General features: G+C 35.1%; 1 protein-coding gene and 1 long non-coding RNA gene across 2 annotated transcripts in view; both read left to right on the top strand.

Annotated features, from left to right (window-relative positions):
- The first annotated feature begins 1,449 nt into the window (after window positions 1–1,449).
- On the top strand, window positions 1,450–2,378 carry LOC148064851 (uncharacterized). Its single transcript, XR_015713416.1, has 3 exons — window positions 1,450–2,029; window positions 2,160–2,194; window positions 2,293–2,378. It is a non-coding gene; the product is annotated as an uncharacterized LOC148064851 (long non-coding RNA).
- Window positions 2,379–12,706: 10,328 nt separating this feature from the next.
- The window catches only part of pitpnc1a (phosphatidylinositol transfer protein cytoplasmic 1a), a 57,129-nt gene continuing 55,737 nt past the window's right edge, over window positions 12,707–14,098 (top strand). The window contains exon 1 of the mRNA XM_087809843.1: window positions 12,707–13,191. Coding sequence (XP_087665969.1) covers window positions 13,144–13,191 — 48 coding nt within the window. The 5' untranslated portion in view covers window positions 12,707–13,143. The remainder of the gene's footprint in view (window positions 13,192–14,098) is intronic.

Genomic DNA, 14,098 nt, shown 5'->3' with positions numbered 1-14,098 from the left:
GAGTACTTGACTCTGGTGTTGCAGTATTTACAGACCACATGACTCTTGACGAAGTCGTAACTGATTTAATTTGTTTTCAAACAAAAATATGTCCAAACATCAGCTTTAAAAGCTGCTGGAGTCACTGTATCCTCTCGTCCTCAGTCACCGCCGGGATTTCAATGGTCATTTAGCTACAGAGGACTCCATGACGTAATAACTAGCGGCCAGAAGTGTAATTTCAACACAACAGTCATTTTTTTAAATAACTAATATAAAATATTTCATACCGTTGACTGTACAGTTGTGTATTGGATATAATCTGTTGATACGATATGTATCACGATACAGGGACAGCAATACGATATATTGTGATACTGTAGTAACAAGTATATATTTGTAGTATTGTTGAGTACTTGACTCTGGTGTTGCAGAATTTACAGACCACATGACTCTTGACAAAGTCGTAACTGATTTCATTTGTTTTTAAAAATCAATATATGTCCAAGCATCAGCTTTAAAAGCCGTTGGAGTCACTGTATCCTCTCGTCCTCAGTCATCGATAGGATCTCGCAGGATTTAATCCTTCTTTTGACTTGACTTACTTGAATTCTTCTTTTAGCTGAAGTTAAACACAACTCACCAAGTGACTCTGTGTGGAGGTCGTGATCACTAAAGCCATCTAGCGGCAGGAAGTTTAATTGCAACACAAAAATGAACAAACAGTGAATTTAATTGTAAATTTAAAAAAATCGATTTACTTGATTTTGTACACATTTATTGAAAGATAAACCATGAAAGCTGTAAACATGAAATAAGTAATAATAATAATAATTCTATACAGTGCTGTTGAATATTTATACAGTATTATGAAATCAAAGTGTAACAATGTTTTCTCTGACTCTAGCCCTGCTGTCCCTCCTGTTACTATGAATAATACATTCAATTCATGTCGCTTCATGGTTCAAAAAAACAACTTTCCTCAAGAGTTTTGTGTCACCCGTGACTCACTCCAACTGAGGGAGGAGGACGAGCTGCCAAACGACTTTCAAAAGTCGCTGTTCAAATTGAAAAAGGCTGTGTTTGAAATAAAAAAAAAATTGCTTGTTTTGCTTTATTACCTTTCTTTGAGTCACTAAATTTATCTCCAGGATCCACAATAGCACGTCCGTCATCAGGACTAGAGACGTGTAAATACAAGAGTCTGGCCGCAGACGGCACTTAGTCTCGTGACGCACGAGCGCGAGGACGAATCAAGACAAAAGGGAAAACAAAAGCCAAACGAAGACGGATCCGGTGGGAGGACGAGTGAGGACTCGTGTGATGGATCGTGTTCCGTTGATGTCAGACGACACATCGACAACATTTGTCAACGCTGAACGACTTTAGATGAGACGTGACTGACCCCATGAAACTGATGAATTAACTAGAGGTGAAGAAGGTATTGATACTTCATGTACAGGGAGTGCAGAATTATTAGGCAAATGAGTATTTTGACCACATCATGCTCTTTATGCATGTTGTCTTACTCCAAGTTGTATAGGCTCGAAAGCCTACTCCCAATTACGCATATCAGGTGATGTGCATCTCTGTAATGAGAAGGGGTGTGGTCTAATGACATCAACACCCTATATCAGGTGTGCATAATTATTAGGCAACTTCCTTTCCTTTGGCAAAATGAGTCAGAAGAGGGACTTGACAGGCTCCGAAAAGTCAAAAATAGTGAGATATCTTGCAGAGGGATGCAGCACTCTTAAAATTGCCAAGCTTCTGAAGCGTGATCATCGAACAATCAAGCGTTTCATTCAAAATAGTCAACAGGGTCGCAAAAAGCGTGTGGAAAAACCAAGGCGCAAAATAACTGCCCATGAACTGAGAAAAGTCAAGCATGCAGCTGCCAAGATGCCACTTGCCACCAGTTTTGCCATATTTCAGAGCTGCAACATCACTGGAGTGCCAAAAAGCACAAGGTGTGCAATACTCAGAGACATGGCCAAGGTAAGAAAGGCTGAAAAACGACCACCACTGAACAAGACACACAAGCTGAAACGTCTACTTGTAGACTGGGCCAAGAAATATCTCAAGACTGATTTTTCTAAGGTTTTATGGACTGATGAAATGAGAGCGAGTCTTGATGGGACAGATGGATGGGCCCGTGGCTGGATCGGTAAAGGGCAGAGAGCTCCAGTCCGACTCAGACGCCAGCAAGGTGGAGGTGGGGTACTGGTATGGGCTGGTATCATCAAAGATGAGCTTGTGGGGCCTTTTCGGGTTGAGGATGGAGTCAAGCTCAACTCCCAGTCCTACAGCCAGTTTCTGGAAGACACCTTCTTCAAGCAGTGGTACAGGAAGAAGTCGGCATCCTTCAAGAAAAACATGATTTTCATGCAGGACAATGCTCAATCATTGCTGGCAAGAAAGGGTCTAAAAGAAGAAAAACTAATGACATGGCCTCCTTGTTCACCTGATCTGAACCCCATAGAGAACCTGTGGTCCCTCATCAAATGTCAGATTTACAAGGAGGGAAAACAGTACACCTCTCTGAACGTGTCTGGGAGGCTGTGGTTGCTGCTGCACGCAATGTTGATCGTGAACAGATCAAAACACTGACAGAATCCATGGATGGCAGGCTTTTGAGTGTCCTTGCAAAGAAAGGTGGCTATATTGGTCACTGATTTGTTTTTGTTTTGTTTTTGAATGTCAGAAATGTATATTTGTGATTGTTGAACTGTTATATTGGTTTCCCTGGTGAAAATAAATAATTATAATGGGTATATATTTGTTTTTTGTTAAGTTGCCTAATAATTATGCACAGTAAAAGTCACCTGCACACACAGATATCTTCCTAAAATAGCTAAAACTAAAAAAGCCCTGCTCCAACTTCCAAAAATATTCACCTTTGATATTAATGAGTGTTTTGGGTTAATTAAGAGCATGGTTGTTGTTCAATAATAAAATGAATCCTCAAAAATGTATATGTGAAAAATGCTTTCATACAGTCAAAAAAACACTAAACCAAATTAAAATATTTCGATAAAAAAGTTTAAATTGTGTCATGTTTTGTTAGCGTGTTACAGTTTAGCACATGTGTTTAATCTCAGTCAAACGAAATATGTCCAAACATCAGCTTTAGTTTTTAGTTTTTATTTGTTCAGGCTTTTCCTTGATTTTCTGGAACTCCTGCAGTTTTATCTTGATTTTTAAAGTATATATTTTATTGAATATTGTTTTGATTGTTTAAGTGCTTTGTGACCCTGGTCTGGAAAAGCGCTATATAAATAAAAATGACTTACTTACTTACTTTAAAAGCTGCTAGAGTCAACTGTATCCTCTTGTTCTCAGTCATTGCCAGGATTTCACAGGATTCCATTCTTCCTCCAGCTATTGTTAAATATGTTGAATGATTAAATCAATACTACAGAAAATACTACAAATATATCTTTATTGCAACAGCAAAAAAAATTATATACCCAATATATCTGTGTACTGTGATACATATTTTATCTCCAGATTCTTGCCAATACACATTTTTCGGGTGTGAAAAAATATTGATACAACTTTTTATCATAGGATAATGTAATGATATAAAACAGCACTGTATCATGTTTGATTTTTCATTTTGCTGCCATCTAGTGACCGGAAGTTTAACTGCAACACAAAAATGAACAAACCCTTTGAATATTTGCACGTCAAAAAATAAATTATTTAATTTTACAGATACTTTTCTGCAATATAAGCCATCAAAGAACTATGATAGGAATAAAACATGATTCAAAAAGGGCCCAAATATCATATCAAGGTGAGGTACAATATATCGTATATTGTTGCCCCTGTATCGTTATACAGTATCGTATCGTGATACAGTATCGTATCGTTATACAGTATCGTATCGCTAGATTCTTGACAATACACATTTGGGGTGTGAAAAAATATTAGTACAACTTTACAAAACAATATTTTATTCTACGATGATGTAATGATATAAAACAGCACTGTATCATGTTTGATTTTTCATTTTGCTGCCATCTAGTGACCGGAATTTTAAATGCAACACAAAAATGAACAAATGATTTCAATATTTGCAGGTTAAAAAAAATATCGAATCATTCAATTTTACAGATACTTTTCTGCAATATAAGCCATAAAAGAACTATGATCCTATCATAGTTCTTTTAAAACATAAAACATGATTCAAAAAAGGACCCAAATATCATATCACAGTGAGGTACAATATATGGTATTCTTGCCCCTGTATCGTGATACAGTATCGTATCGTTATACAGTATCATATCGTGATACAGTATCATATCGTGATACAGTATCGTATCGTGATAGAGTATCGTATCTTTATACAGTATCGTATCGTGATACAGTATCATATCGTGATACAGTATCGTATCGTGATACAGTATCATATCGTGATACAGTTTCTTATCGTGATACAGTATTGTATCGTGATACAGTATCATATCGTGATAAAGTATCGTATCGTGATACAGTATCATATCGTGATACAGTATCATATCGTGATACAGTATGGTATCGTTATACAGTATCGTATCGTGATACAGTATCGTATCACCAGATTCTTGTCAATAATCAGCCCTAGTAAAGACATCAAAAAAGCTCAGTTCTTCAGTGTAGTTCTGTTACATTTCAACATAAATTGAGCTCATTATTCGCTCAAAACCTTATAAATGCTCTTCCTCTGGAACCTCATGTCCTTATTAGTCATAACGTTTGATCATCTTCGGTGGGATTCCTTCCTCAAAGTTCTTCTGGCAGCGCGGCGTTGATCCGAGACAGCGTCGGCAGAGTCGACACGTAGATGTATTTAATATCCGAGCAAGAGACTCGTTACTTCCCGCTGAGGCTTTGATCTCTTCTTCTTTTTTCCTGCTTGAAGTGCGAAGTAGAAGGAGGGAAGTGTTTAACTTTCATCAGGAGACGCGACGCCGCCATCAGAACCTTTCAGATCCAATCATTAGCCTCTGTATGAAAACATCCTCTTTTTTGAACTGCTATCGTTTTATTTCCGGGTTTGTCATTTTTTTGCTTTTTATCTCTTCAGGCTTAAGATGCTTTATTTTGGTTTGAAGCGAACGGTTCAGCTGCCGCTGTTGATGTAGAGAAGAAGGTGAGAAGAAGGAAAGAAGTCATGAATACCTTCGTAACAATTGTTTTATTTACCAAAGAGGATCTAAGATTTTAATTTTGTATTTTTAGTTTTTAATTCAATGATTTGTCTATTGAAAGTCCTGTGAAAGTCAGATTTAATTAAATTAAATTTTTATTTAAAACTAACTAATTCAACATTTAAAAATACAATTTATTGAATGTATTATTTATTAAAAAACATAATTGTATTTAAAAATACAATTTATTGAATATATTATTTATTTAAAAACATAATTGTATTTAAAAATACAATTTATTGAATGTATTATTTATTAAAAAACCTAATTGTATTTAAAAATACAATTTATTGAATGTATTATTTATTAAAAAACCTAATTGTATTTAAAAATACAATATTTTGAATGTATTATTTATTAAAAAACATAATTGTATTTAAAAATACAATTTATTGAATGTATTATTTATTTAAAAACATAATTGTATTTAAAAATACAATTTATTGAATGTATTATTTCTTAAAAAACATAATTGTATTTAAAAATACAATTTATTGAATGTATTATTTATTAAAAAACATAATTGTATCTAAAAATACAATTTATTGAATGTATTATTTATTTAAAAACATAATTGTATTTAAAAGTACAATTTATTGAATGTATTATTTATTAAAAAACATAATTGTATCTAAAAATACAATTTTTTGAATGTATTATTTATTTAAAAACATAATTGTACTTAAAAATACAATTTATTGAATGTATTATTTATTAAAAAACATAATTGTATTTAAAAATACAATTTATTGAATGTATTATTTATTAAAAAACATAATTGTATCTAACAATACAATTTATTGAATGTATTATTTATTTAAAAACATAATTGTATTTAAAAGTACAATTTATTGAATGTATTATTTATTAAAAAACATAATTGTATTTAAAAAACATTTAAGTCATTCAATATTCTGATGACACTGATACACTTTCATAGAAAAAAATCCCCCCAAAAATAAAAAAAAAGACATAAACCAACAATTGTTTGAATGTAAAAATACTCGGTATATTTCACCAACATTTCGGTGCAACTTGACAGAACTTTAGAAGTGCTTGTGATTGGCTGATGTATAGCAACTGCTGTCTCCATAGCGATGAAGGTCTGCAGCTTTTGGGGCTTTATTTTGCAAATCATCATATCAACTCAAAACATGTACTTTTTCCACTTTCAACACACAAACAAACGAACGTTCTCCTCCCACAAAACATCCCACCCTGACGTCCTCGCCGTCTAATCATCCGTGACAGGTGCATCATGGGATGGAAAAGAGACGCCGCGTCCATCTCTCCTCATCGCCAATAATTCATTTCATTATTCATCTCCAGCAGGTGATGATCTCCTGCAGGAGATGAAGCCGCTCGTCCTGGACTGAGGAAGTCGTGAACAACATCATGACCCAGAAGTGGCGTCCGGGCCCGACTTGTTTGTCCCTCCTGGCGAAGTAACCATGGAAACAGTCTTGACATTGAGGCATCTGTCGGCGCTGAAAGGTTGAATCTGCATCCGTGATGAGATGTTTCACGGGTTTCACACATCAACTGGTTCTGGACACGCTTTATCGACGGACGCTCCACGTATGAAGCTCCTTGAGCTTCTTCAGGTTTGTATCGGATTACATTTTATATAGTAAAGTCTAGTATTTGTTGTGTCAATAATTGTAGTTTTATTTCCAAATCAATAGCTTTTAAATATCATTTTATTTCCGTCATTCTTTTATCTTTCACATTCAAATAAAGTGTGTATTATTTACAATTATTCCTTCTTTTTTTTTTATTTACAGTTTAAATGCAAATATTTGTGTTGCCATTAAACTCCCAGCCGCTAGATGGCAGTAGTCGTCAGTCCTCCACGGATAGAGTATCAATTAGTTCCTGCGAGATGACTGAGGATGAGAGGATACAGTGGACTCCAGCAGCTTCAAAGGTTAATCCTTGGACATATTTTACAAAATTAATTTTTGTGTGAAAACTTCAATCCAGTTTGTTTTTTTAAAAAGGGTTTCTAGTATTTAATTGTTTTTTATATGATCGGAATAAAAATGGTGTTTAAAGTAATTTTAATTACAATAGAAATACAAATATTAATGGCGTTCACTTCCTGGCCGCTAGATGGCAGCAGTCATTACGTTCCTCGGCGGTTAAAGAAACCTGTAATCCTGTGGGATCCTGCAGTTTTTACAGACACCTTTTTACTTTAAGTTTTACTAAAGAAAGCTTCATTTTACAGTAATAAATAGTAAAAATACAGGATAAATCTCAATAAAAAAAATGTATGAATCTTTATTAATATTCAACTGCACTGCATCGTTTTATTTGTTTTTTGAATAATATTTTATTTGTATCATAGTTCTTTTATTGTTTATATTCCACTAAAATGTGTGTTTTTTCTTTTTTTTTAATAAACATGCAAACATTAGCTTTGTTTGTTCATTTTTGTGTTGCAATTACATTTCTGGAAACTAGATGGCAGCAGTCATTACGTCCTCTTCAGCTAAAAACAAATTGCGCTGACCTAGGACGAGAGGATACAGTGACTCCAGCAGCTTTTAAAGCTGATGTTTGGATATATTTTGGTTTGAAAACAAATGAAAGCAGTTACGACTGAGGGCGAGAGGATACAGTGACTCCAGCAGCTTTTAAAGCTGATGTTTGGATATATTTTGGTTTGAAAACAAATGAAAGCAGTTACGACTGAGGGCGAGAGGATACAGTGACTCCAGCAGCTTTTAAAGCTGATGTTTGGATATATTTTGGTTTGAAAACAAATGAGAGCAGTTACGACTGAGGGCGAGAGGATACAGTGACTCCAGCAGCTTCTAAAGCTGATGTTTGGATATATTTTGGTTTGAAAACAAATGAAAGCAGTTACGACTGAGGACGAGAGGATACAGTGACTCCAGCAGCTTTTAAAGCTGATGTTTGGACATATTTTGGTTTGAAAACAAATGAAAGCAGTTACGACTGAGGACGAGAGGATACAGTGACTCCAGCAGCTTTTAAAGCTTATGTTTGGATATATTTTGGTTTGAAAACAAATGAAAGCAGTTACGACTGAGGGCGAGAGGATACAGTGACTCCAGCAGCTTTTAAAGCTGATGTTTGGATATATTTTGGTTTGAAAACAAATGAAAGCAGTTACGACTGAGGGCGAGAGGATACAGTGACTCCAGCAGCTTTTAAAGCTGATGTTTGGATATATTTTGGTTTGAAAACAAATGAAAGCAGTTACGACTGAGGACGAGAGGATACAGTGACTCCAGCAGCTTTTAAAGCTGATGTTTGGACATATTTTGGTTTGAAAACAAATGAAAGCAGTTACGACTGAGGACGAGAGGATACAGTGACTCCAGCAGCTTTTAAAGCTGATGTTTGGATATATTTTGGTTTGAAAACAAATGAAAGCAGTTACGACTGAGGACGAGAGGATACAGTGACTCCAGCAGCTTTTAAAGCTGATGTTTGGATATATTTTGGTTTGAAAACAAATGAAAGCAGTTACGACTGAGGGCGAGAGGATACAGTGACTCCGGCAGCTTTTAAAGCTGATGTTTTGTTGACTTCCTCAAGAGTCATGTGGTCTGTAAATTCTGCAACACCAGAGTCAAGTACTCGACAATACTACAAATATATACTTTTTACTACACTATCACAATATATCGAATCGATGAGCCTGTACTGTGATACATATGGCCATATTCTTTATTCTTATTATCTTTGTGTTGCAATCTAACTTTCCTCCACTAGATGGCAGCAGTCATTATGTCCTCTTCAGTTAAAAGAAACGATGAAATTCAGCGAGATCGTGCCGATGACTGAGGACGAGAGGATACAGTCGACTCCAGCAGCTTTTAAAGCTGATGTTTGGACATAGAGCAGGTGTTTGTAAACAGAAATACAAATACTTATTTGAAACACTGTGTTTACTGTTCATCGCCTCGGAATATTCAGTTTCTAGCTTCAGCCGGTAACACCTTTAATTTCCTCTCTGGGAAGGAAACTGTCGCCCCCCCCCCCCACTGATGTACCTCGATAAACCAGTGTGTGGTGATTTGTAAGTGTGTGTGTGTGAGAGACACACCCTGTGTCTTCAACATCAATTGTCACAAACACCTGACGCTCCCACGATACTTGCTGCTAGTTTTGTTTTGTACATACGTTTTACAAGAGCCTTGAAACTGGAGAACATGTTCCTTCATAGACATAAGATTATGACCAGCTGACGAAACAAGGTCTCGTGGTGTGTGACTGGAGAACTGACGCTCTTTACTTAGATAGTAGCAACAACTAGGGGAGGAGGAAAATATCGATACATTTAATTATCGCAAAAATTTCAAGATACCACATCGATATTCAACAGCACTATATCGTTTAGAGAAAAAGCTTTCAGATCATATTTTAGTTTTATTAAAGTTATTTCATGGTTTATATTTCAATAAAATGTGTATATTTCTTTAAGCATATAAGCATTTCAGACCACTAGATATCAGCACTCATTCCTCCCTAGCTATGCAAAGGAATTCCCGTGAGTTCTGAGCAATGACTGAGGACGAGAGGATACAGTGACTTCGGCAGCTTTTAAAGCTGATGTTTGGACATATTTTGGTTGAAAACAAATGAAAGCAGTTACGACTTCGTCAAGAGTCATGTGGTCTGTAAATTCTGCAACACGAGAGTCAAGTACTGGACAATACTACACATATATACTTGTTACTACAGTATCACGATGTATCACAATGTATCATATCACCAGATTGTTGCTAATACACAACCCTAGTACTGAAGTTGTACAATATAAGATATATTGTGAATTTCAAAAGTAAGTAAGTAAGTAAGTAAGTAATTTATATTTGTAGAGCGTTTTTCTAGACCAGGGTCACAAAGCGCTTAAACAATCAAACCAAAACCGAATAAAATATCTACTTAAAAGGTCAAGACAACACCGGGACCAACACAAGAGTCTCAGAAAATCAAGGCAACTTTTGAGAGAAATACATGTTTATTAACACCTGATGTAAGAAGACTTGTGGTTTCCTAGTTAATCTTAGTGTAAAAGCTAGAAATGTTTGAGCTCAAACGTCTTCTAAAGCTGCACTTGTTCCCACTAAATACCGCGGCCTGTAAACCACTGACCACAGATAACCACAGTCGGTCCGTCTCCTACAGCCTTCACCTGGATGTAATGAAGTCATTAACCTGCTCTGAGTCGCACATCCAACACCAGCGCCTGACTGATGGTACCAATAAACTCTTGTTAATTTTAAATCAGGCACTGAAAAAACAAGCTCTCCGCGGTGCTGTGCTGGACGGACTTGGAGGCTCTGAAAAAAAGTGACAGTGAAGTCTAGTTAATGATGCTGAGCAGCGAGTCAGGGTCTCCTAGCAACAGCTTCCCTTTTTTTCCGAATGTGACTGGAATAAACAGAGTTTGGCTTTAAGTGAAAGTAAATCTGCAGGCGCCTGTTGCTGTTTTCATGGCTTCGACTCGGCAAACAATTGTAGCGCATCAGACTTAGATCCTCTTAACACCTGTGTGTGTGTGTGTTATTCATGACATCATTTTATTTGTAGCATCTGTGTTTGTGCTGTGTAGCCATTGAAAACCACTGTGTTGTTTTTATTACATTTTCTGACAAATATGGTGTAAAAATGTACTTATTTTGAATACGTTATGTTTCTACATGAAGGTAAACATTGTCCAAATATAAAAAAATAAAGTTTATTTATACATAATATTGTTAACTGGAGGTTGACTCACATTTAATGGGTATTTAATGTAATTTCAAGCTAACTTTATGTATTTATGTGTTTGTTTTTTATTTGCTAGATTATTGATTACGGGATTGTGTTTTCAGGTGTTTTTTGGGGGGAAATCTTAACTATAATATTATCACCATTTAAAAATATGCACATGTAGAGATCACCCGTCATTACAGTGTTTTATAAATTACAGTATCAAATTTCTCAATTTAGTTATATTTCCCGTGTTTTTTTTAAAGATCTAGACCCTTAAGCTAAACATTATTTACGAATAGCTTTCGAAGTATATCTCAAAATAAAAACCTTTATATTTTCTTCCTCTAAAAAAGGAACCGTGTAACTGTTTCTTCGTTTGCGTTTTTTTAATTGTCAGGTTTCATCACAAAAACAAGCAAAGGGCGCCCTCCTGTGGTCAAACATGAGACTATCATAAACTCCATATGTTTATTTTGTCTAAATATTCTTACATGTTATGTCAGAGCCATTGATTTTTCATAATTTGAGTCTGAAAATTCGATCTTTTCAGAAACAAAATCGAGTCATAGAGATGATATTTTTCTTATGTCTTAGTAACAAAGGACGACTCGCAAACGTCCATTGATGCATTTGTTATTTGAAAAGACTGATTTACTTTAAAAAATACTATTACATAATAGTATCTGCAGTAGCTTTTTACACACTTCACAAATACTGCTTCTGTATTTATATATGCTCAGGTAAGACCTTTATTATTGCAAGTGTGGTTTTTTAATGGTCTGGTATTTCACTTTAAAAGCGGTTTTTAATGTTTTAATTGAATGAAAATATATGAATGGCATTCATACAGTCAACATCTCTCTAGATCTCTGCTGCCATCTAACAACTTTATTGAGTACTGCTAGTGTAATAGTAAAATACAGAAAGGAAAGAAAGACGGGTAACATTTTAAATTGTAGTTAAGATTTAGTAGTAATGTATTCTTCCCATTTTTTTTACTATAAAGAAATTTCATTAATTTAATCTCTTTTTAATCGTGTGTTGTGAAATATTCTTTTTATTATCTTATTATCTGTTTGCTCTCATGTCTCAGCCAGTCATTCAACTTCCTAGATATTTGAGCCTGTCTTACTCGAGGCAAAGACACCTTTTATCAAAATAATAATCTTATCCATTAGTAGACAAAATGTATTAGGAAATAAATATGAAATAGTCAGAAAATGTACGTTTCAGGTTCATTTCAGCACCGCGGACAGTTCCACAGACAAACCCTCGACTAGTGTCGTTTTTATCACAAATACTCTTAATGTTTTACTTTAATCTACGTTATGAATTTAAATCATAACAATAAAAAAATCATTTATTTATTCATATTGTTAAGAAATGTATATGCTATATGTGTATTGTGTAATCACCACTAACGAACCTGGAAAAAAACTCTTATTTTCATCATATTCATTATTAATTTCATTTGACGTCTGTTGTTATTGTTTTTTTGGATTAAATAAAGCGAATTTATTCTTCTTTTTGTTGCGTTATGACTTCAGACAAGCTCAAAAAAAAAAAGCGTACTCAGACCGGAAGTAGTTAATAACAACAAAATGTTTATTAAACTAGAAGATACACCAACAGAGAAATAAAAACGTGGTTACATTTCAATACAAAAAAAAACATCTAACATCTATTAATTTAAAAAAATAAATTTACGCATAGCCTCGTGTATCCGACCGTGCTTTTATTGTGAAGGCTTCGCGTCCCCTCTTCCTCGCAGGTCCTCCTTTGCACCGCGTTTTTTTTTTTTCTTTTAGTCTCGTGCTCATCATTGGCTGCAGCTGACGTGAAACTCTCCGTGCGTGGATGTGAACCAGTGTTTTCTGATCCACACGCTATTCCCTCAAGATCCGTTTGGACTCGTAAATTCCGGAAACGCTGCTTTTAAAAAGAAAAACAACGTGTTTTTAACTTTGTTTTTTTCCTTATAATTAACGTTATAATAAAGAGAAAAAAAGGGGATTTTTCGCAGAAACCATCGACGGATTCGCACCTTGATCTCCTTCCTACACGTGGTGTGAAGACCACCGTCCTGGTGCAGGACTGAAGGATGAGGCTCTGAACTCATGCTCTCCTCCTGGTCCACTTGCAGAGTCATCGCCAGAGACTGAACTGAACCTTCGGAACTTTTTTTTCTTTTTTTTTTTCGTCTCCCAGTTTGTTCGTCCAGCAGAACCAGAACATGTTGATGAAGGAGTACCGCATCTGTATGCCTCTCACCGTGGAGGAGGTAAGTCTCTCTTCATCTCCTCTGGACCGTCACCATCTTAGAAGAACCTTTAATGTGGACCGGATCCACATCAAAGTTTTCCAAAACCTTTTGTTGCCAGTGGAGGTTCTTGCAGCGGCCGCGCGGGGGCGCTGCAGACGAGCGTCGCTGATGCGAGAAAACAACAACAACAACATCATTTTAACATTTTAAACATTTATATATCGTCTTACTTGAACATTTTAAATAGTTATAAACTGAATTTATGTTCATTTCATAATGAAAAATTACGAGTTTATACTATAAGCTTTGTTGTTTGTTTTGTTTGCTAGCTTAGCTAGCTCATAACTAGCTAGCAGACAACTCTGAGGTAAAGTTGGCCATTCCATTTACAAACATGTATATAATATGATATTAATATAGATGTATACTTGAGGAAAGACATTGACTATTGTTGGTTAGTTTTTGGAAAGATGACGTGTCGATCCAATACCATTTTCTAGTTAGTTATAGGAATGTTTTGAAGCTAAAAATACTGTCAAACCATTCACTTTAGTCATATGACAACTTCTTACTTTGACATATTCATTCATTATTATCCAAAAGTGCATTATTTTCATGACATACTATACATTTTTTAAATTTATGTTTTTAGAAATCATGATTCTTTGTTGTTTTACTAGCTAGCTTAGCTAGCCGATAACTAGCTAGCACATTCACAAAAAAAATTTATACATAAAAGGTAATATTGATAGAGGTTTATACCTGAGGAAGGACATTGATATACTATACATGTTTTTGTTTTTTGAAATCATAATTCTTAGTTGTTTTACTGGATAGCTAAGCTAGCCGATAACTAGCTAGCACATTCACAAACAAAATATATACATAAAAGGTAATATTGATAGAGGTTTATACCTGAGGAAGG

The sequence above is a fragment of the Callionymus lyra genome, chromosome 15, assembly GCF_982586985.1.
Source record: "Callionymus lyra chromosome 15, fCalLyr1.hap1.1, whole genome shotgun sequence".
Taxonomy (NCBI): domain Eukaryota; kingdom Metazoa; phylum Chordata; class Actinopteri; order Syngnathiformes; family Callionymidae; genus Callionymus; species Callionymus lyra.
This window is presented reverse-complemented; position numbering and strand designations above follow the sequence as displayed.